Below are 24,649 nucleotides of genomic sequence, written 5' to 3' on the forward strand. Positions count from 1 at the left end.
TGACGTGTTCTACACATCAGCATGAAAATAAAATAACTATTATTTAAAAAATAAAACAAAATCAAACACTTCGAACTCGTGCTTCTATTACTTCAAGTAATAGAATTTTTTAAGAGTAGTTTGTAGTATATTTTTTAAGTTTTACAATATAAATCAATGAATATGTAGTATATTTTCGAAGTTTTTCCATATTTGTTACTTCCGTTATCAATCGGGATGTAATACATTGCCAAATATTTTAGATCTTGGTCATTTTTTGGATTTGTGACTTTGTGTTTGTGTTTACATGATCGACTGGAAACCGACGAGTCGATCGGAATCACGTTGAGATCGACATCACTGATTTTCTCTCCCCTTACCCGTTCGGTTTCGACTGGTTTTTAACATGTATAAAATTGGTTCCTTTTTAGTTGGATCGCATCTATCAGATTTCACCCCTGATTACTTGTACATGGCATTGTCATTGTTCCCATCATAAACATTAATTAAGAGCAGTTTGTGTACACTTCCAAAGGTACATTAAAATGTCGTTGAAATTACAGCTTTTCCTTATGTTATAGAAAATCTAGATTTTAAAAAAGTTTGAAAGTACGTAAATCTAAAAACCAAACTTTAAAATGTAGCAAGAGAATTATATCCCATCTACGCAAACTAAGATTTCTACAAGTATATAGAAAACTCGGCTCGTTTGGAGAGTAAGATGAGATGAGAATTTTATGAATTATAATAAGATATTTTGAATTGAGTATTTTTAAAATTTTAAGAAAGGTGAGAGGAAAAGTTGAATATAAAATATTATAAAGTTAAAACATTGTTAGAATATAATTTTATAATATAATTTTTGTTTGATGATTTGAAAAAGTTAAATTATTTTTTTATTTTTTGTTTAAAAGTTTAAAAAAATTATAATGATTAATTTAAAAATTTTATATTTAAATTATATTTGAAAACCATGCATCATGCAAAAGAAGTGTCACTATTAAAATAGACGAAAAGGTAATATAGGTAAAAATACCTATATTTACTTAACAAGGTGGTGGTCATAAAGAATAAAATTGAACAAGAAAATAAAATTAATATAATTGGAAAGAAAATAGTCAAACACCTTGAATTATAAGATGAAAAGTGACATGTATACAAAAATATTATATAAAAAATAAATTTATAAATTAATTTGATTTTTTATAATATAATAAATTAATTTTATGATAAAAATAATTTTATAATTTAACATCCTACATTAATCTACTATCATTTTACGAATTTATTAAAAGAGATTCAGTTAAGATTGCTGCTAGGGTGACGGCATGGTGTGTCCCTAACCAAAATTTTCCTTTTTGATTTATATATTTTTAATATTTTAAAATATTTTGAAAAATTAAAAAAATATTAATATATTAATAGTCAATTTTATAATTAATAAATAATAAAAAAATTAAATATACGAGTGATCAAAATAAAAAAAAAGGTAAGATTGGACAGTATAGTAAGAGTATTCATTAGTTCATATTTACATCACTAAGAGCATTAGTATTGATTTATGCATATGCATATGCAAAATTACCTCTTTTACATATCTACTTTGTCATTCAAGCAAAATTCTCACATTGACTTATACATATTTGAAACAAAATAATAATAAAATATTATTATTTTATTATTATTAATTTTTTGCTAAAATCTATTTTTTTATATATATTTTACAATTAACATCCACTACATACATTTGACATTAATAATACAAATATAATAATAAAAAATATAATTTTTTAATAATAATATATTAAAAATATAATAAAAAAAATATAATATATTATAATAATAAAATGAATGTGCAAGTGAATATTTTTTTTATTGTTGAAGGAGTGAGAAAATGAAAGAATTGTGTGAAAGAGAGTGGGAGGAGAGAGAATTAATTATTAAAATATAATATGTAGGGTGAATAACAACTGTTCATAGGTAGCCAAATTTATAGATATGCATAAGTCAATATGGATGATTTTAGAGTCATATTATGCAAATATGACTTTAGATATGGATATACATAGACCAATGCCAATGCTCTAATTAAAACACCTGAGCAGTGAGTACCATTCCAAGTGAAACCCCGATGAAAATATCTAGCAAGTAGCCTATCACCCGCTACCACGTAAGAACCCCAACTCGGGAACATTAGAATATAATATTAAGAAACGAGGGGGGATATTTAAGTCATTTCATAAACCTACTGTCGTAAGTGGACCTCGTGCCTGGCGAATAGACGGAGTACTAGTTGTAGTACAAATCCATCGCAATGGATGTCTGTATTATGTATGTATCTATGCATGCATGCATGGATGGTATGGAAATTGGATGGGAAAGCCTGACATGACGTGACAGCCAGCCTCTAATGCGAGAGGAAAATATCATTGCCACGTATGCATCCAAATCTAAGCCTCGCAGCACAGAGGTCCTAAAGATATTCTCTCTCTCTCTCACTCACCACCCAAATTCTTCAACCTCCCCAAAATATTTCAGAAATCTGAAAAAAGAAAAGAACGCGCGTATAAACGAAAAAAATATTTACAGTCAGCGTAAAATATCACGAAGATTTTGGTCAGAAATCGGCTTGCGGAGAACTAGCAGGTACTTTGTTCATTTTTAACTCGATTTTTCTTATACATATATATATGATAATTAGATAGTTTTCATTGATGCTTCTTGCTTAGTTTAACGTTATTAGTGCGATTTTACCATTAAAAAATAGTTTAGGACTTCGAGTTGCAAGATTCTGTGATTTTTAGGATATATTTGCCAAATTTTATCACCTAGAAAAAGTTTACTTTAGCTGGCTAGCTTCTGGTTGCCAAGTGTTCAGATTATGGTTTTTATTTATTTATTTATTTATTTAAGATTTCATGCTTTTGATTTGAAAATTTTTGGTGTCTCACTGAAATCAGATTTAGAAAGTGTTCCTACAAGCTACCGAGATTTGGAGCCTGGAGGTCTGAAGCTTTTCAGAGGAAGAGATTTTGAATTCTGTTTCTCGAATTTATTTCTTTTTCCTAGTTGTCCAGCTCAAATCTTTGGTTGCTAATGGATCTCAGGGAAACGTTAAGGGCGGGATGTTGAATTACGATATTTTGATTCTTGATTGGTAGCGGTTTTGCGGCTACGGTTGCGGCTACGGCTAAATTTTATTTGTAGGAAGATTATTTTTTTCTATGGCTGGTTCGTGTGAGAGGTGGATTGATGGTCTTCAATTCTCTTCTTTGTTCTGGCCTCCACCGCAGGATGCACAGCAACGAAAGGTGCGGTAGATTTAATTCTAAGGTCTCGGGATTTTGTAGTTGAATATCTTTATTTAAGTTGTTGAATTTTCGTTGCGTTATTTTCATTTCGTTTCGTCGTTTATTTCTCCATGGTCAAGCCCCCGAAAACTTTCTGAGTAAGTAAATATGCTGGAGATAACTGAATATTGAAGGGCTTATGATAATAGGTATGGGTGCATACGAGTGCATGGTTGGAAAGTTGAATATCTTTATTTAAGTTGTTGAATTTTCGTTGCGTTCTTTTCATTTCATTTTGTCATTCATTTCTCTATGGTCAAGCCCCTGAAAGTTTTCCGAGTAAGTAAATATGCTGGAGATAACTGAATATTGAAGGGGGCTTATGATAATAGGTATGGGTGCATATGAATGCATGGTTGGAAATATAATTTGGATTCCCGTAAGTGCCTCAGAACGAGGATGATATGGCAAGAGCCAAGAGTGTTCACTGCTACAAGTTGCTTACACGGAGTTGTTTTTTAATTTTAGTTTCCAGAATGCTATGCTAGGATTATTATTTTTTTTTTAACTTTTTTAACTTTTTTTTTTTTCTATGGAGTAAATTTTGTTGTTCCTTAGGCACCGAGAAATTTTAATCTGAAAGAAGTGCTTAAAATCCTGTTTTCATATACCAAAGTTGTTTGCAGTTTTTTGGTATAAAATACGTGGAAGTGTTACTGATATTTGCTATTGGTATCAACTTTGATGTCAAGGAATTTAGATGAATCATAAACTGAAAACGTTTTCATTGAACTTTAGAAATGATTAAGGTCAGTAAAGTTATTTTTCAAACAGAGAAAGCATAAAGTAACTTAGAAAGATCTTTTAATCAATCTTTCATGAATTATTTGTATTTTTGGACAGAAGCTTTTATCTTCTTGCTTTTTTATATTTATTTTATTTTTTATTTTAATATTCCGTACTTGATTGTTTATGGTTATTTGATTTTTGCTTCTTTTAAGTCTATTTTGACACAGGCTTCTATCTTTCCTTCTTCCACAGGCTCAAATTACTGCCTATGTTGAGTACTTTGGTCAATTTACATCAGAACAGTTTCCAGAGGATATTGCCGAGGTATGCTTTTGCATTCTCATTACCGAAATCATTTTTGTTATCCTGAACTGAACTAATGCTATTAATATGTTCTTTATGACAGTTGATCCGTAACCGCTATCCATCAAAAGAAAAGCGTCTTTTTGATGATGTATTAGGTACTGAAGCTCTACCCATGTTAGTTGTGACACGAATTGATAAAACCTGAAGTTATTATTTGAAAATATTTTTCTTGTAGCTGGATGATAACTGCTTTGTGTATGTAAATATATTTCCAGCTACGTTCGTCCTTCACCATCCAGAGCATGGGCATGCGGTTGTTCTTCCAATTATTTCATGTATCATTGACGGTACGGTGGTGTATGATAGGACCAGTCCTCCATTTGCTTCTTTCATATCCTTAGTCTGTCCGAGCAGTGAGGTATGACCCTAAGCAGATAAATGTCGCTACTTCCAAGTCTCTTTCACTTCATACTGAAAATTTGCCTTACTTGATGGACTGTATTTTTATCTTAATAATTCCAAGCTTATATCTTATCTCTTTTATTTTCTTGTTTTCAATAGAGCCTGCAATGTGCTTTACAAATTGTAGAGGGAGTTCATACTAAGAGTATTTTCCCCTAGTTTTTGCAGAATGAATACTCTGAACAGTGGGCTTTGGCATGTGGAGAGATCTTGCGAGTTTTAACTCACTACAATCGCCCAATATACAAGATGGAACAACCAAATGGTGATACAGAAAGAAGCAGTAGTGCCTGTGATGCTTCCACAAGTGACTCTATTGACGGGCAATCCATCCATATTCCTTTGGCACAAAAAGAGAGGAAACCTTCGAGGCCTTTGTCTCCCTGGATTACGGACATACTGCTAGCTGCTCCTCTCGCTATCAGGAGTGACTACTTCCGATGGTGAGTGCATCATTTGAATGTGGCATTGTGCTGCCAATCTAGTTTGGAAGTCATCAAATCAAGCATATGTTGCTGATAATAAGTCATTCGTGGTGGGAAGGCAAACCATGAACTGGTATCTGATCCATTTCTTAGGGAAAAACGAAACAAACAATAATTGGGTTTAATCTATATATTTTTCCTAGTGGTACTTTATTCAGAGATACTTTGTTCAATTCACAAATTCATACATAGCAGTAAAATTAATGAAAAAAAGAGTTATATTATTTTTTTTGCCTCTTCTTTGTTACAGACAATCTGGTATTCAGTGGTTCCAAACAGCCTTCATTTATTGATTATTCTCCAAACTGCAATTCAACATTTATAACAGTTTGTCCTTTTTTCTCGCTCTCTACCGTGACACCTGTTTTTTGCTTAGTAAACTGGAATTTATTATGCTTGTACCATTGTCATGATATTCTTGACCAGTTGAGTAGGCGCGATACATTGTGCCAGATTGGGGGAAAATGTTGAGGGCATGCAATTTTTGGTTTATGCCAATGGCATTGAGGTAGACCTGTCCAGCAATTTTTATTGCTGGTCCATATCATACACTTTGTAACATTCCAAAATTGGTGCTGTCTTGATTTCAACTTTCAATATCATGCTGATTTTATTGATGGTTAACAACACCAAGCATGAACTATAAACTAATATTTGATTATAGGTGTCAATTGGTAGTAAAAATTTTACAGTTGACATTTGAGATATTTAATCATTCTGTTGGTTGGTTTACATATGTCCTCATGTAAGTTTAGAGTTGTTTTTCATGTATTTATAGGTGCAGTGGTGTTATGGGTAAATATGCTGCTGGAGAACTCAAGCCACCCACAACTGGTCAGTTAAATTTCTGTCATCGAATGTGACTTTGCACTCTGTACTTGTTGATATATATATTTCTACATATAATTTGATACTATCGTTCTGAGATAAATTTGGAATAAATTGTCATCTGTAGACTTTACTTTTGCTGCACATTTTTATGGAATCTGATCATTTATTTCTTCAAGTCATAATATTTTTTTGATAAGTTAAACAGGTTTTTGTTAATACTAATAAATAAAGGAAATAGGCTTAGCCCAAGCACATGGGATGTATGCAAGAGAAGGCTTTTCTACTGTAAGTAATAAATAAACAAATGTGTAGCATATAATTTTAGCTGAAATGATTGGAAAACATACTGAAGTACATCACAAAACATTAAAGCTAGTGAAATTCTTGGTTGATTTGCACGCCTTTACGTGAAAACCGAATAACAGCTTGTACTGACATTTGAGTCCTGGGGTCTTCAAGCGGTAAGGCTGAGAGAAAATAAGTACGAAAAAGGGACAAAAAATGCATGGATGGTCTAGGTTAAGATTGAGGCTCTGATAACATGTGGTGTTAATAGCTCGAGACATCAAATCAGAAAAAGAACTGGAGAGATCCAAGCCAGAGTGGTTTCTTTCTCTATTTACCTACATTGCTAAAATACGGTAGGCGGTTTCTCTATATCATGCGGATTAGCACTACCACTGCCTACATGTATACCCTCTTCTAATTTTCTTAAATATGATATTTAGTAAGAAGTTTCACTCCTTGAGACAGACAAGGATCAAAGCCCATCTGACTCTCTTTCTTTTAGCTTCTTCTCGTGGATCTGGAAAGCATCCTCAGCTCATGCCATCAACGCCACGGTGGGCTGTTGCTAATGGTGCTGGTGTCATATTAAGTGTATGTGATGATGAAGTTGCTCGCTATGAAACTGCTACTTTAACGGCAGTGGCTGTCCCCGCACTTCTGCTTCCTCCTCCAACAACACCTTTGGATGAGCATTTGGTTGCTGGCCTGCCAGCTCTTGAGCCATATGCACGCCTATTTCATAGGTTAATATCTGAACCTTGCATCTTTTTTATTTTTTATTTTTAATAGCAAAAAGGAGAAACAAAAGGAAAATAAAAGAAATGAATTGGTGACATGGTGTACATCTTGACTTTAACTGGATATGTTTACTCAATCTTTTAGTTTGGTCTGTTAGGTATTATGCCATTGCTACTCCGAGTGCCACCCAGAGACTGCTTCTTGGACTTCTAGAAGCACCACCATCATGGGCTCCAGATGCACTCGATGCTGCTGTCCAGCTTGTGGAACTCCTTCGCGCTGCTGAAGACTATGTCTCTGGCATTAGGGTAAGCCAGATATTTGAGGTTGCAAACTTTATATTTGCTGTGATTCTCCATGCTTCTGATCAAATATTCAATGGAACTCAGTTAAACCCATACCATTTTTTGTCATCCCATTAACAGACTGCTTCAGTAGTATCAGGGATCTGCAGAAAGATTTTTGTTTCTATGGAAAACCTGAAGTGTGTATGCAAATTATTTATTCGCTTGACACATTTTGTTTCCCTTGAACTAAGCATTTAGATGTCAATTACAGACCATGCACTTTAACATAAGGTTGATGCATGGCATAATGTCACTAATGTTTTCTATTCTCACTTTTATCAATATGGGCCTTGATATTTCAACTGCTGCTTATTAATTGGTTCCATATGACTGATGTTTAAATTATATCGAATTACTTAAATCTAAAGAGTAATGCTACTCATCATCCCAACTTTCATCATCCTTTCATTATCCTATGATGTGGCATTAGGTGATTGGAAATTAGTTATTACATTTCACTTGTGAACTTATCATTTAATGCCACATCATGGGATGATGGGAGTTGGGATGAGGAATAGATTTTTTCAAATCTAAATGGTACATCTTCCTCGATTAAAGCATTGGCTAAATCATCATTCGCCAAGCAACATTTTAAATCAACCAATTCCTCCTTAATAAGTGTTACCGACTTGCGCATGTTACATTGATTGATGGGCACTGCTAGTAGAAATTTGTTCTCTGTTGATTCTCCAAAAGTTGGGCTAGCTTGCTGTACTTTTAATTCTGTCAACCTACTTCCGGCCATAATATTTGCTGGAATGGACCAAAACTCCAATTTCAATCAAAGCTTAGACAAATTATTTCTAACTGAATTTGCTTGCTGTGGGGTGAAAAGTGTGAATTAGATGGCCATAGGATTAAGTATAAGAAAGTGAGCAGAAAAACAATTAGCGTTTGGGAAAAGTGACATATATATAGTTACCATATATCCAGTACTGCATCTCATACTGGGAGTGGAACACATTTGACAAAGGCCAATTAGGAGAATGGCTTGATAACCATATTATCCGGCTGGGCGGTGGATATTTCTCTCATATTTTCGGAACAAAGTAATCTAGTATACAGAACTTATGTTCCTTTCGGTAGAGTTATATATCATGGGATGACTTGCTATGGCACTTCTACTTCCTTTTGTGGACAAATTGACAGATTTGTGATAGCTTTCACAACTGATTGATTTAAAGGCATATATCTTTTCTCTTTTTTGCTGTAACAATTCCTTTCCTGTCTGTTCATGTAGCTTCCAAGGAACTGGATGCATCTGCATTTCTTGCGTGCAATTGGGACTGCAATGTCCATGAGAGCAGGAATAGCTGCCGATGCTGCAGCAGCTCTACTTTTCCGCGTACTCTCACAGCCCGCATTACTTTTTCCTCCATTACAACAAGTTGAGGGAGTCGAAGTTCAACCTGAATCTTTTGGAGATTATGGTTCATCCTATAAAAAGCAGGTACAATTGACAATGTTGGCATGCCTTTCCTATCTTTCTCTAGTTTTATGGCTCCAAATGCAGAAAAGCACTTTATTATAGTTGGATTGAATATTATTCCCTTTTTTTTGTTTATCTACACAACCTAAATATCGTCTCAAATGTTAATCATGATCAGAGAGAAGTGCCTACGGTTGAAGCAACTATTGAAGCTACTGCCCAAGGGATTGCATCAATGCTTTGTGCCCATGGCCCTGAGGTTGAATGGAGGATTTGTACCATATGGGAAGCTGCATACGGCCTGATTCCATTAAGTTCCTCAGCAGTTGATCTTCCAGAAATCATAGTTGCAACTCCTTTGCAACCGCCTATATTATCATGGAATCTGTACATACCTCTCCTAAAGGTCTTGGAATATCTTCCTCGTCGTAGTCCATCAGAAGCATGTCTCATGAAGATATTTGTTGCTACCGTTGAAGCGATTCTTCAGCGAACATTTCCACCTGAGTCCTCTAAAGAACAAACCAGAAAAACAAGATACCTTTCTGTCATAGGATCTGCCTCCAAAAACCTTGCAGTGGCAGAGCTTCGTACTATGGTCCATTCACTTTTCTTAGAATCATGTGCCTCTGTAGAGCTTGCTTCACGCCTGCTTTTTGTGGTGTTAACTGTGTGCGTTAGTCATGAGGCTCAGTCCAATGGGAACAAGAAGACAAGTGGAATAGAAACTTATCCCCCTAATGAAGTCATTGAGGACTTGCAAGCAATATCTGAAAAGCAAAGAGAGATGAAACCTAGGAAGTTAAAAAAACAAGGGCCTGTGGCAGCATTTGATTCATATGTCCTAGCTGCAGTTTGTGCTCTTGCCTGCGAGCTTCAGTTATTTCCTATGATTTCAAGGGCAGGTAATCACTCAAGTTCAAAAGATGTATCACACGTAGCCAAGCCAATGAAAATAAATGGATCTACTGAAGAGTTCCAAAATGGTATTGACTCAGCTGTTCGCCATACTCACAGAATCTTGGCAATTTTAGAGGCACTTTTCTCGCTGAAGCCGTCTTCTATTGGAACCTCATGGAGTTACAGTTCAAACGAGATAGTTGCTGCAGCCATGGTTGCGGCTCATGTTTCTGAACTATTTAGAAGGTCAAAGGCTTGCATGCATGCTCTTTCGGTCTTGATGCGATGCCAGTGGGACAATGAAATTTACACGAGGGCATCATCACTGTACAACCTCATTGATATTCACAGCAAAGCTGTTGCATCCATCGTCGACAAGGCTGAGCCATTAGAAGCACACTTAATACATACACCAGTATGGAGAGATTCCCTATTGGGTTTTGATGGCAAAAAACAAAATCAATGCAAAAATGGTGTTTGCTTTGATTCAGAGCAGCCATCTACCTCACAGTCTTTGTATTCAGATGCTAAATTTAATTCTGAAAGAGCACCACACTCGAATGAAGGCTTAGGGAACACCTTGGGTAAAGGTATTGCAAATTTCTCATTAGATGCATCGGATTTGGCCAACTTCCTCACGATGGACAGGCATATAGGATTTAACTGCAGTGCAAAAGTTCTTCTAAGATCTGTGCTAGCAGAGAAACAAGAGTTATGTTTCTCTGTTGTGTCATTGCTGTGGCACAAGTTGATCGCGGCTCCTGAAACCCAACCAAGTGCAGAAAGCACTTCTGCCCATCAAGGTTGGAGGCAGGTAATCTTATTTGTGTCATATCTGTTGCCGATTTCTTTTGTTTCAGTCTTTCATATAATGAGCTCCTGAACAGAGGCAACATACATACATTGCCGGCTATAATTATGTGGATTTTTATTCCGTCAAAATAATTTAATGGTATGATGCAAGTTTGAATGTACCTTGTCAAGATGTGGGAACTGAATTCTTGTCATTTAAAAGGAACCATGGAATTTAAAGGATATGCTCCTGCTACTATTATATATATAATACATAATACATATAATATATGTATTTGTTTTTCGTAAAAATAAGATAAAAACATTTATTTGCTATTTTCTCTTTGTAATTTATCTTCACTAATAGTTTTTGTAACCTTTAACTCATGCTTGTAGATTGTATTGGGGACTCGAAAGTTTGACTGGTGAACAAAATATTTGCCTTGATTAGAATATGGGATTCTACATTCTTCATTAGAGTAGAAGATTTTTGCTATTATCAATAGGTGTTTTTGGGACAGTTGATTAATCTAATATATTTCTGTTACAGTTCATCTGAATTATTGTTTCTATTATTAATGGAAACATATTTGGATGTATGTAGGTTGTTGATGCGCTATGCAATGTCGTGTCAGCATCACCAACAAAAGCAGCTACAGCAGTTGTTCTTCAGGTCCAAACTTATGTTCAACTTATAAATTTTAGATTTGCTTTTTGCCTGACCTGAAACCACTAATTTTTTCTTCTTCTAAAGGTAATACATTTCAGAACTACTTTTGAGATAGGACCTAAACATAGCTTCTGGGCAAAGAGATTGTATACATTTTAACCTTGTATGATAATGAAGAATGGAGTCTGCCTAGCTGGTGTTCTTATCACCCGTGTATTGATTGGCATATCATTATTTGAATTACATAAATTGTTTCTTCACTTTCTGGCCTTTGTGTGCTTGTCAGGCGGAGAGGGAATTGCAGCCTTGGATTGCCAAAGATGATGATCAAGGTCAGAAGATGTGGAGAATCAACCAACGGATTGTAAAATTGATTGTGGAGCTCATTAGGAATCACTATAGGCCAGAATCATTGGTGATTTTGGCAAGTGCATCAGATCTACTTCTGCGTGCAACGGATGGGATGCTCGTTGACGGAGAAGCTTGCACTTTACCACAGCTGGAGGTAAGATCTCATAACATTAATTCATGTTTTTTCAGTTCCAGCAGATATAGTCAGCGACTATGTTTAAATTTGGAGTACGTGGTTCTCTACTCTCCTTATGCTGTTGCAATAGGTTTTTCTGTCTTTTATTCTACAAGGTTGCTGATATGATTTAAAATGTCGAAAAGAGTGTGCTCCTTATGGTTTTTAGTTTATTCTTGAACCATAATTGCTCTCTCGATATATCAATCAAAACTTGTAAATTGTCAGCTACTGGAAGCCACGGCTAGAGCAATTCAGCCGGTGCTGCAGTGGGGAGAATCTGGGTTGGCGGTTGCAGATGGCCTTTCAAACCTCTTAAAGGTAAACACTGATCCATCATTGATACACTCCATGGAGTTGGGTTCCAGGCTGAATATTGTAAATTTTGCTATCTACTTGGGCATTGGAAACTCCAAATTTCTGATGAACCAGCAACTTCTTATTACTCGATAGAGCAATACTATTATTCATCTTAGATTTTGTTCTATATGTTTGGCACTTCATGTATAGTTTTACTTTATATGAACATGTGTGACTGCGAGTGATAAAATATAGGATAAATCTACTCATGAGTGGCAGTGCAATGCTCTACTACTATTCTAAGAAACATGATTCCTCTGGTTTTGTGCCCATGAAAACCTTTACTAACATCAGTAGCTTGGTCTAATACTCTGCAGTGTCGGGTACCAGCTACCATCCGATGCCTTTCTCATCCGAGTGCACATGTTCGCGCTTTGAGCACATCAGTTCTTCGAGATATTCTGCACACTGGTTCAATCAAATCTAATTCTAAACCTGTTGACATAAATGGCATCCGCGGTGCCGCTTATGAGTATTTCAGTTTAGACGTTATTGACTGGCAAGCAAGCATTGAGAAATGCATAGCATGGGAAGCTCACAGCAGACTTGCAACCGGAATGCCTATTCAATTTCTTGATATTGCCGCCAAGGAATTAGGCTGTACTATTTCCTTATGACTTAAAAGAGTAGCTTTTGCCAGCCCCTTTTAGGTTTATGAGTATCCTTTTTTTCTTCTTTCTAGTGAGATTACACATAGAAACAGACACTATTTATTTATTGCCTTGGAGGACATGGATTTGCGGGCAAGTAATTATGCAGCATTCTGTTGTTGTAGATATTAAAAAAAAAAAAAAAAAAGGGCCTGAGATTGTCAATTACAGTACTTTCATTGGCCAGACAATATAATCCTTCTGCCACAATTTCTGCGTAGATGGTGCCACTATGCACAAGGCTTTTATCGGTTATGTTGTGGTGCTTTTAACATTTGTTTAGTTCAAGTTGCTTTGAGCTCCCCGTGACTTTTCTGGAGAGAGAAGCTCTACTTCTCTCTAGAAATTCAAACCGAAAATCACCTTAGGGGGAGCTTCGGCTCTTCCCTCCCTCCCTTTGTTATGAACCCACTAGGTAGAACTCACCATTGAAAACTAGCTTACAAGGGAAGGGTGCCTAGGAGCTTATAAACCATCAACTAATTCCATACTTAGTCAATGTGGGATCGTAACAACCACCACGCTCCGCAACCGACGTCCACGGCGGTCCCGGCGCTCACACGGGCTGGCTGTGCGCTAGGTCTTTTCCTAGCTCCGGGCGAACACTGCCATGCCGGCATCACCCCCCGTGCCGTACGATTGCAACCGTCGCAACATGGCCTTAGATGTGGGGTGGCTCTGATACCATTTGTTATGAACCCACTAGGTAGAACTCACCCTTAAAAACTAGCTTACAAGGGAAAGGTGCCTAGGAGCTTATAAACCATCAACTAATCCCATACTTAGTCAATGTGGGATCGTAACACCCTCCCCTCAGATGTAGTTTTCTCCAAGTTTTAATTTTCCAATCAGGGTTTTTGGTTTTGGTTTTGTTTTTGTGTTTTTCCGACAAAGAATGGAGAGGGCTCTGCTGCAGCTATGCACGACGTTTTTGGGATCAGCAATCTCAGTAGCTTCAAGATTGATGGTTCGGCAAACTCTTAGGGTGACGCGCATCCTTCATGCACCACTAAAGCCTCTTTGCTCAGTGTTTTTCGATCTTCAGTGTATTTCAAGTTTCTGTTTTTTTGTATTTTTGTTTGTTCTGTTTTTCTATTCTATTGCTTGTGTAAGGTAAATATAAAAAAAAATAGGCTATTGGATTTGTTGTCCGTAGCAAAAGAACCCTCTCCTCCTTTTGAGGATGAAGGTTGGTTATCTTGATTTTACAAAATTATATTCTTAGACAATCCGGGATTGAAATCTCTATTCTTATAGAATCTCATATCTCAAAAGTTTTTGTCATTAGAGAGCTTATAGAAGTTAAGACAATATCTATTACAAAGAAATTTGCGTGCAAGGAAGTCTCAAACAGATGAGTAGTTTGTCTTGTAATATGGATTTTTTCATGTATTTATCAATCATAATTGAAACTTTGGTTTCATTGAATGAAATGAAGTCTAGTTTCCATAAAAAAAAAAAAAAAAGTTCTAGTTGCTTCTGTATGGATCGGCCTAGTTTGGGTATTGAGAATTCTGAAAATATCTCACTATTATTTATTATTTTATTATTACTTTTCACTACTATTTAATATTTTATTATTAATTTTTTATTACTTTTTACTACTATTTACATAATATCTGAGAATACCTCACTATCCAAACGTATAAGAAAATAATGAATAGTAATGAGGTATTTTCAGAATTTTGTTGTTTTTTTTTAAAATAAAAATTTGAGCAATACTTTTTGTTTGTACCAGTGTTGTCCATCTTCTTGGTTTAGTTGCCAGCTAGTCAAACACAGACAAGACCTATGAATTTCACGATGAAACGATTTGAGTTGTAAGATCTAAATTTATATATTTTTTTTAAAATTAAATCTTGTTACGTTAATAATATTTAAAATTACATTCTTAAGCCAGCATGTAGAGCACAATACTTATATGTCATAATTTGATTTGAAAGATAAATTTAAAATATAAGATGTATGTATTTTTTCACACCGACTTGTGAAAAATATGAAAGATAGGTGTATAGCATAATGCTTACCTGTCATAATAATATCAAAAATACATATTTACTTATTTTAAAAAAAAAAAAAATTGCGCAGCACTAGAATAGAATAATTCTAACCCTAATAATATAGGATGTGAGTGTTGTACGGTGACTTGTGAATAAAATTTTTCATACGAAAACGTTAATTTGGGCTTAAAATTGACAGTTTTTTACTTTTGGTTAGAAAGTTCTCAAACGGGCCAAAGTTTTGGAATTTTGCCTTTACCTAAAAGCCCAGATAGCCCAAATTTGACGTTCGTGAAATCAATTGAAGGTCAAAATCGTCCAAACGGTGCAAAAGTCACAAAACCCTAGCTTTCTTATGAGTGCCAAGGCTGCAGCTTTAGTTGGTATATATAAAAAGATCTGAGCGGAAAACCTAACTTCAGCTTGGAGCTTCCGATTTGGCACCGCCTGCTTGCTGCCTCCGAATCCTCTATCTCGTTTCCTCTCTGCGAGTCCAAAATGGTAATGCCCTTGTTTTCTTTGTTTGTATGCGTGCGTGTTTGTAAATTTCGATAGTTATGGATCTGAGTGAAAATTGTGCGCGCAGGCGCTGGTAGCGAACGAGGAGTTCCAGCACATTCTGCGTGTGCTGAACACCAACGTCGACGGAAAGCAGAAGATTATGTTCGCCCTCACCTCCATCAAAGGTATCGGTCGCCGCTTAGCCAACATCGTCTGCAAGAAGGCCGACGTCGACATGAACAAGAGGTCTCTCTCGCTCACTCTATGGCCATCGTCGTGAATTTTTTAACTTTTGGAAAATGAATGTATGGATGACGGTAAAAAAAAGTATTAGTTAAGTTTATCATTGTAGTTCTAAGGTTCGAATCCTATTGGATGCAAACTATTTCTAGGGAATATTAGACATGGGAACTTCTCCTTGAATTACCCAAGTTTGTACTTGTGGGAAAATCTTTGTCTAGGGCCTGGGACTCCCGGGATTAACTGAGAATTTTTATCGTACACCCGGTGCCAATAAAAAAAAGTATTAGTTAAATTGAAGTAATTTTTATATTTGGATTGTGTTGCTCTAATGTTTGAATATCTCTCTCTCTCTCTCTCTGTGTAGAAAATTTAAGCTCAATTGGGCTTTTCTTCATGGACCTATTAGTATTTTGCTTGTCTAGAATCCTTAGAATTTCTGTTAAATATAGCTCTAGAATGGTGGATTTGTTACATTTTAAGAACCGGCATCTATGTTCAACAGCTGATAGGTGGAGTGACTGAAGTTAATCATATCATAATATGGTTGATTATGTCCATATGCGCACAATCCTTAGAATTTCTATTAAATATGGCTCTAAAATGGTGGATTTGTTACATTTTAAGAACTAGCATCTATGATGATGTCCATATGCGCAGATTACATTTCAAATTGTCCGTTTTGCATGTTTGAATAAATTGGCGGCATCACACTCAGGGAATCATGTGTTGAATGGGTATTATGGTGTCATACTAGGACTTGTATCGATTTGCTATTGACTTAGTATTTTATAAATTATAGGATTGTTATCTTGTGGTATATCTATGCTTTTGCTAATTACTTCATTTTATGACCAACTAATGTGCCTTTATTATAAGTTCCAATTAGTTAAAATTAGACACCCCTGTTGATTTTTTGTGATATTGTTATTGTCAGAGCGGGTGAATTAACGGCTGCTGAGTTGGACAATCTCATGGTTATTGTTGCCAACCCTCGGCAGTTCAAAATCCCAGATTGGTTTTTGAATAGGAAGAAGGATTACAAGGATGGCAAATACTCTCAAGTGGTTTCCAATGCACTTGACATGAAGTTGAGGGATGATTTGGAACGATTGAAGAAGATCAGGTGACTATAACGTTTTCAACACTACAAGTGAAAAAGTACTTAATTTGTTTTCATACTTACATTTATAGCCTACATCTGAACTCGAACCATCCGAGTTGCGAATGCAAGTGATCCATTTTTGCAATTACCACATGCTGGCACACACTTGTTATAAGGCCATGAATGAGGCATTTTTCAACCACAGCACCCAAGACTCATAGGTGCCTGAGATCTAGGATGTTTAATAGTTTTGTTAACTGTTTGCCTTGTGGAATTCATAGGGTATATATTGCTAGAAAATACTTACCATCCCCTGATCCTTAATATAATTAGAATCTGAGATGGTAGCCATCACACATTAGAGGAAGCTCAAGACATTTGCAATTTGTGCCAAATAGTTGATATAGGACTTTCGTGATTCCAAATCTCCAGTTGCTTTCTCAAAACCAGTCTTGAAGGTACTATAACTTTTCACTTACATATGATCATGGGCTGGTTTCTTTAGTCAGTTCCCAAAATGTGGTACTGAAATTCTTCAGTCTCTGAATCGTCAACATTGCAGTTAAGCATATTGGCCAGTGAAACATAAAATTGAGCTGACACTGAGACTTATGCAGGAACCACCGTGGTCTGAGGCACTACTGGGGCCTTCGTGTTCGTGGCCAGCACACCAAGACTACAGGCCGTAGGGGGAAGACTGTTGGTGTCTCTAAGAAGCGTTGAGGTTTTTTTCTTTGTTTTATGCAATTTATATATGATTGCTCGACGATGATTTTTGTTATTTAGCATGTTATCAGACATCTTTAGACTTTTGTACTGTGGCCGTGGTTGGGCGGGACATTGTTGTTGGGTTCTTATCCACTTAACCATATTATCTTATTTGTTCAATTTTGGTTTTTTTAATGCTTCTATCTAAGTGGTGTTCTTATACCTGTGTGGATGTCTAGGAAGCTAATCCGGTGTACTCTGTGGTTTGGAGTTTGATGGATTGCCTACTTTTTTTCTTCTAATTTACTTAGCAAAAAGCTAGTTTCTTTTCTTACTCTGATGCTGAGGTATAACACAATTTGTTGTGGATATTGTTTCGAGGCAGAATTATAAGAGCATAGATTGCATCATAATTTGACGCCAATGATCTATCAAGTAACAGGGGAATAAAATATCTCAGGTGAAGAGATTAACAGTTAAATGTTATCTAAGGCCCGTTTGGATCTTGGACTGAACTAATTTTAAGCTGAGTGTAACATGCAAACACTCAACTCTCAAATTATTAAACTCATTTTAATTAAAAACTTCTTTACACGTGTGATTTCATATTTTTCAATTCAATACATCTTTATAGGTGAGATTTACAATATTTTTTAGCTTTTCATAAACATATAAATTTATTTTAACATTCAAATGTATATAAACTCATATTAATATTTAAACACATTTAAATTCATTATATGTGGGTATTACAAAATTTACTCATCATCTCAATTTATTATTATTCATAAAGAATTCAACTGGGGCTTAAATTGGTGGGGACTTTCAGTTTGTTTTATTTCTTGTGGAGTGCGAAGGGCTTCCCATTCACCATTTGTTTTTAAAACTTTTTATAAAAAATATATAATTCATTAAATTCTCAAAAATTCATCTGGATTTTGCATATTGTTTGGCTCGAGCTTTTCCCATCAAATGTGGTCCCGAATTTCTAATCAAACGTAAAAAGGTACACGTGGTTTTAACGAAGAGCTGCTCATTTGACCGCTTTTTTTTTTTCATATTCTTTTAGATAAAATATATTTACAATTATGAATTATACAATTGTTGTGTAATTATTTTGAAAAAAATGAAAAAAATATATAATTTACATGAAAAAATTAATTTTTTAATAGTAGATTTTATTTTTTTTCAAAACAATTATGTGGCAGTTACATATTTTACGGTTATATGTAGAATTACTTATTTTTTTAACATATTTAAATATTTTTAAAAAATAAAAAAATATATCAACACATTAAAAATTATGTGCTCTTAATCATTAAGTAAAAAATAAAAAAATAAAATAAATGCGGTCAAAATGAGTGGGTGAGATACAAACTAACATTTTTCTTGAATGAAATTTACTCGCGACAAACTAACATTTAGCCTCTGAATCTGGTGTGCATTGATGTGCACCTGAATGCGCTAGTGTACGACTAATATGAAGCACCGGAATGATCATAGAATGGATAATGAAAGAAACATTAACCCAAAGCTTCCAGTAAAGACTTCCAGAGCAAAAGAAACTGTTGGAAGAAATCAGCATTACCCACCAACTCATCTATCTCCACCATGACCATGTCCATGCAAGAACCATATTATCCTCTCGTATGTTTCTGTCTTTCCCCTTCTTGATTATTCCCACAAGAACGCGACAGAGCTGCATGAATATTGAAAGTTTAGGAACTCGGAAGAGAGAATGTTCATCTCTCTCTCTCTCACTCACTCACTCTCACACAGCTTGTATACATGGCCAAGAAGAAAGCTGTTGCCGAAGTTGAAATCCATGACCAAACTGGTAGGAGAATCCACTAGTCAATTGGATCCTTGGGTAAAGAAATCGCTGTTGTTCTCCCTGTGTATGCATGTTTATGATAGTAGTTAAAAATATAAGGCATAAAAAAAAGAAGATGAGCCAGATCAATATATTTGAAAAGTGAAAAATGTTATTCATCGTACACATGGTTTGGAAATAAATGCCACAAAAATGTTTATCACTATAAATTACAATCATGCAACGGAAAATTTTGTAAGAAACGTAAAAGCCTGTCTAGAAACATCCATTCTCTTAAGTGGGAGAAGGGGAACTCGGAACAAAGAAATGAAAGTGAAACTAGGAATCCCAGAAAGTTTGGAAAATAATTAGAAACGAATGAGTGGAGTGGTTTTCCATCTTGATTAATTAAGATCATCCTGGAATCAGCCACCTGTGTAATGCTCAGTTTTCCTAATTCCTAATGATCTGATTATACTTTCCCATCAAGCTCAGTGGATTCTGATAAACCGCTTTGTTTTGGTTGTCGGGTAGTAGGGAGTGAGTGGCTCCGACGCTCCTTTCCGCCAGGCTTAGATGAGGCATTGCCATACCAAATCATTCCAACTACAGCTATGACCATTCCCAAAACCACATGCAGATTGAGGCCCTCCTTCCCAAAGAAAAAGAATCCCAAAATCAGAACAAGGATTGTCTTCATATGACCAAGAACTTGAAAAGAGACAGCTGTAAATCTGCCGATACAGATGAATTGGCTGAGGTTGGTCCCCACGGCAATAGTGCATGAAAGAATTATAAACATCTGTTAAGACCAAGTTACAGTTGAAATTGTGAGTTACCATTCTATTAAAATAAAAAAGAATAAGAAAGAAGCCAGAATACATTCGTCCCTCTATGCAATTAGAAGTAGAACAAATGGGTTGCACATTAGTCATGTAAGCTAACACCACCACATCGAAATGCCCACAAATGGTCAATTCTAAACGGGAACTGCCACAAACAATTCTACAAATGGTTCACTTAAAAATAACTGCACAACACAATATATTAGAAAGTAAATTCATGGATCATTCTGGCACAGAACAGAAATATGGTTTGGATTACAGTTTCATTGGGATGTCATGAACAGAAACTTTTTTAAGTTCCTTCCATGCCCAAGGAAACTGTTTGAGGAAATATAAATACCTTTCTAATTGCATAAAAGCAATTGACACTATATGGACATGCCCACAAATGTTTTGCATATAACATGATAATTTAAAAACTGTTGATGCAATTTTCATTTGCAGATTAAAAGATAAAATTACAATGAACTTTGTGTTAGAATCATAGACCACTAGCAATAAATGGCTGTTGTACTTACCATAGACTCTATGTTATAGTTGTAACTGTCAACTCTTTTGTTTGTCAACCAATAATCTAGAAAGGGGCCTAATAACAGCAATGAAGCAGCCTGCGCTGGAGCCGTATGTCCCAACAGGTTGAAAGAGCTAAGTGAATACTTCCGTTGAAGAAAATGAACATACTGCATACAGAGGTTTGATAAAACAATAAGCCTTTTTGAACAGTAAAGACAGCAGATAGGGAGAGTGTGTGTTTTAGACAACACTGTTGATGAGTTTAACAAAAAAAAAAAGTTACTAGATGATGACAGTTTGAATTATTGAAATCCAAATTAACGGTATATCATGCAGGTAAACACATATACGCACATGAAATGAACAAATCCGGTGGGCTCTAATGTATATGACATATACTAGAGGAATATGGGGGTATGTCTAGAGGAATAGACAGCTTACATATTGTTGCATAGAGGTGCTCCATACTGCAATAGAGGCTGCAATGAAGCCTCTGGCATTAACACTCACATCGGTGACAGTGCAAACGCCAACACCCAGTAGAACTACTGCTATGCTTAGCTTCGTGTCTCTAGAGTATCGAATTTTATCCAACACAATTTCCAAAAGGCAGGACACTGGGATCATGATCAACTTAGCAATCTGCATATAAAGTTGATAATACATGACGTTCGCAGTCATTTCTAGCATTTATTTATTTATTTTGAAAAATCATTTGCAAACTACATTTTTTACACGTCCAACACACGGTTGATCCTCTTAAGCTAAATTAAAAAATAATTGGTACATTTTTTACATTTTTTTTTTACTTATAAAAAAAAAAAAAATTGGTGCAATATTTCACCAGAATGAAGACCCAACCATGGTCATTGGGAACTTACTTGATAGAATCCAACAGAGTTCCACATCAGACTAACATTCATTCCAACGATAGAGAAGTTAGCAAAGATAACAAATTTTAGAAGCTCCGGGAATGGTAGATGAGACGTTTGAATATATCCCAGGCACCTTAAAACCACAGTCATCAGAGTTGTTGTTGCGAAATGCAAACCAGTTAATGTAGTAGCTGCAAATGATAGCAATTACTTAGAAGTATAAAAATCCGGATTATGAGCAGCGTGTCTATATCTATAACAATCCCTTAAACATTTTTCAAGATGAAAATTTGCATTAGAGTTTTAAAGTGCACAAAGGCATTGCTTAATAAGTAAACAGATTACTATTTAATAGCAGACCATCATGCTGATAAATTTAATGTGAAAAGGCAACATAAAATGTAGAGAAAGAACATAAAAAAGAAAAGAAAAATAAATAAATAAAGAGGAACTTACCAAAACTGAAGCCATACGTAGCCATCAAGGCTTTGTTGACAATGATAATCCCAACAGAAGTGACGACATTGAACATCCATGCGGCTGCATCTGCTGCAGCCCTCTCATTAGCCTTGCCAGCCGGAGCCATTATTATATTATATTTCCGAGACTTGACCAATGCAATTTCCTTATCCGGTTATCCCTCAGCTTCAATAAAGAAATCCATCACATCTACATGGAAGTCCAAGATTTCCACCCACTCAGCAACATATATAGTGAAAATGATAAAAATCCTATCACAATTGGCATTATGATGCATTATTGTATGAACACGCTCTATTTAAATATTTTTTTAGATAAAACAAAAAAATTGAAAATCATCATCTGGTTAACGAAACCGCACGGAAAAACACTCAGCTTTGACGAATCATACACTGTTAAGTTCCGGGCAGAGAAGTCCAAATCCCAAGGAAAAATAAAAAAACGTTTAAATTTCATTAAGCACATTTCAGAAGGATCACAGATCCATCACCAGAAAATTTTCATCCATCACAAAAAAAATCCTAAATGCTTCAGATCACTTGCCGAAATTCCACATCTTCGCAAAACGAAACAGTTCCGAAAACCAGATCCATATTTTATAAACAAAAGTGACATTTGGATCCGAAGCATTTTGAAAAATTGGATCCGATTCAGCGACCATAAGAACAGATTGACGAAAAAAGAGAAGACTAACAACACCTACGAATCACATTTTTAAAAACACATCGAACCGCAACCATACGGTTCCAAAACGAAGGCATGCAGGGTACTTACGTACCGGCGAAACGGAGGGAGCTAAGGCCGGGGAGCGAGAAAGCGAGTTCAGCCAGAGAGTGAGAGAGCTTGCAGAAACGGAATGGAACGTAAGAAGAGAGAAAGTGGTGCCGCGTTGAGGCGCAGTCAGTTAGAAGACCGAAGAGAGCGTTGGGAGTTTGGACGTTATAGTGGCATCCATGTTGGGTTTCTTTCTGCTTTTACAGGGTTTCCTTTCTCGAGATTCTGTTAGGAAATGAAGAGCTCATGCTAGATGTTGCCTTGCCGCCACCCAATTATTTTATCAATATATATATATATATATATTTAATTTTAATTTTAAATTTTAAAAAATTTGATATTTTTAATAGTTAATGCATCAGCACTAATAATTATGTAACTAAAATTGTAAGTATAGATAATATTTTTTATATCTATATTTTAATTTTTTTTAAAAAAAAAGATAATTACAGTCGTGAATGTGTAAATACTGTGTAATTACTTTAAAAAAAATAAATAAATATGAGATCCACGTAAAAAATAATTTTTTAATAATAGATTTAACTATTTTTCAAAACTACTATACAGCACTTATGCATTTTATAGCTGCATGTATCATTATTCTTTTTTTTAATAATGTTATGTACAATTCTAAAGAATATAAATCTTACGTAAAATAATTAGACTTACTTTTTTATAATAGGTCTATTATTTTTTTTAAAAATATTGTACGAAACTTACATACTCTAAAACTATATCCGGTATTACTATTTTTTAAAATCATGCTCAATATTATATAGAAACAAGATCCAATACCAAAAATGGATTGCTTTGGAAGAGCGATGGTGGTAAGAATAGTACTAGTTGAAGGAACAACAAAATTGAAGGGACATTAACAAGAAGTGCAATGTTGTGTTGTGGCCGTAGGTGTGGTAGTGTACGTAGACATTGGACGTTCGAGATGGATTGTTGTTGTTCTCTTGTTCAATGGTAGAGAAGTATATTAACATCATCCTTGGATGAAAATAGTAAGATAGCAATGTATAAGGTAGAATCAAGTATATTGCTTTTGGCAACATTCAAGACGTGTGAGTCTTACATACTTGTTATGTGAAAACTTCAAAAATATTTCATAAAAACATGGATAAAATGGTTATTCCTTATCGTGGGCGTCCTTCTTTTTTTGATTTATGTAGAATGAGAACTACTTTAACCATAAAGAGATTTCATAAAAATAAATTTATAAACTAACGTAATTTAATATAGTACGTCAAATTGTAAAGTTATTTTTATTGAGAAATAAATCTAACGTATCACATGAAACTACATTAGTTTGTGAATTTATTTTTATAAAATATCTCTGTGATTGTAGCAGTATTCATGTAGAATAACAATTATAAGCTTTCAAATTTCTTGAAGAATTGCATGGGCTTCTTCTTGGTCAAGACACATGTTGGACTTGTGAATTGAATGTGATTCCTACTTGTTTTGATGAATGCAACATTCCTTACTTAGCTTGACTTGATTATTATGATGAAAATCATGTATTTGGTCATAAGGAGGGTTTATCCGATTTGTGAGTTGATTTCATACATAACCTAAGCTCTAGCTAATATGATCAGGATCAATAATACAACGTTGTAATAGGTGGTTAATTTAGTTGATTTCTCACACACGTCATTGTAATAAGCACTATAGTCTTTACACAATCATATCCTAGATTACAATTGTTTGACTTCACTTGATGTTGCTGCCTCAACATGACATAGATCACCAGGTGGTGATCAAGATAGACTTGAACTCGAACTCATGTCATGCAGTGTGGATCATGAACACGATTATTCAATAATCAATCTCCTCAAACTCGAGCTAATTGGGTTGATTTTTGGGCATTGATGATCAACCTTCACTAGATATTAGTTGTTCCCGATCAAATCTTCACTCGATCGCTCTTTGCGTTAATTCTATACAGAA

General features: G+C 35.1%; 3 protein-coding genes across 7 annotated transcripts; 2 read left to right on the forward strand and 1 right to left on the reverse strand.

Annotated features, from left to right (window-relative positions):
• The first annotated feature begins 2,436 nt into the window (after positions 1 to 2,436).
• Positions 2,437 to 13,076, forward strand: LOC109011385 (protein GIGANTEA-like). Of its 3 annotated transcripts, none has more exons than XR_001999325.2 (16): positions 2,437 to 2,625; positions 2,940 to 2,984; positions 3,087 to 3,290; positions 4,311 to 4,382; positions 4,465 to 4,519; positions 4,640 to 4,782; positions 4,986 to 5,269; positions 6,090 to 6,145; positions 6,933 to 7,173; positions 7,326 to 7,476; positions 8,756 to 8,965; positions 9,123 to 10,658; positions 11,241 to 11,309; positions 11,593 to 11,811; positions 11,979 to 12,153; positions 12,510 to 12,626. XR_001999325.2 is itself a non-coding variant. In XM_018992561.2 (16 exons), the coding sequence occupies exons 3-16, from the start codon at positions 3,204 to 3,206 to the stop codon at positions 12,807 to 12,809; spliced, it is 3,516 nt and encodes a 1,171-aa protein (XP_018848106.1). In that variant the 5' UTR covers positions 2,437 to 2,625; positions 2,940 to 2,984; positions 3,087 to 3,203; the 3' UTR covers positions 12,810 to 13,076. The 3 variants fall into 3 exon arrangements, 2 of the variants coding, with proteins under 2 accessions (XP_018848106.1, XP_018848107.1); XM_018992561.2 differs by having other exon boundaries at positions 12,061 to 12,153; positions 12,510 to 13,076; XM_018992562.2 differs by having other exon boundaries at positions 4,995 to 5,269; positions 12,061 to 12,153; positions 12,510 to 13,076.
• Positions 13,077 to 15,207: 2,131 nt separating this feature from the next.
• LOC109011389 (40S ribosomal protein S18-like) lies at positions 15,208 to 17,681 on the forward strand. The gene is made up of 4 exons (XM_018992570.2): positions 15,208 to 15,343; positions 15,429 to 15,589; positions 16,521 to 16,709; positions 17,306 to 17,681. Exons 1-4 carry the CDS (start codon positions 15,341 to 15,343, stop codon positions 17,409 to 17,411), a joined length of 459 nt encoding a protein of 152 aa, XP_018848115.1. The 5' UTR covers positions 15,208 to 15,340; the 3' UTR covers positions 17,412 to 17,681.
• Positions 17,682 to 19,332: 1,651 nt separating this feature from the next.
• On the reverse strand, positions 19,333 to 22,918 carry LOC108999590 (UDP-rhamnose/UDP-galactose transporter 6-like). Of its 3 annotated transcripts, none has more exons than XM_018976490.2 (6): positions 22,701 to 22,918; positions 21,899 to 22,111; positions 21,449 to 21,633; positions 21,009 to 21,209; positions 20,573 to 20,734; positions 19,333 to 20,011 (listed from the first exon to the last, which is right to left on the reverse strand). In XM_018976490.2, the coding sequence occupies exons 2-6, from the start codon at positions 22,026 to 22,028 to the stop codon at positions 19,682 to 19,684; spliced, it is 1,008 nt and encodes a 335-aa protein (XP_018832035.1). In that variant the 5' UTR covers positions 22,029 to 22,111; positions 22,701 to 22,918; the 3' UTR covers positions 19,333 to 19,681. The 3 variants fall into 3 exon arrangements, with proteins under 3 accessions (XP_018832035.1, XP_035546769.1, XP_018832034.1); XM_018976489.2 differs by having other exon boundaries at positions 19,364 to 20,011; positions 22,697 to 22,918; XM_035690876.1 differs by lacking the exon at positions 21,009 to 21,209.
• Positions 22,919 to 24,649: the final 1,731 nt, after the last annotated feature.

Source organism: Juglans regia, chromosome 6, assembly GCF_001411555.2.
Source record: "Juglans regia cultivar Chandler chromosome 6, Walnut 2.0, whole genome shotgun sequence".
Taxonomy (NCBI): Eukaryota; Viridiplantae; Streptophyta; class Magnoliopsida; order Fagales; family Juglandaceae; genus Juglans; species Juglans regia.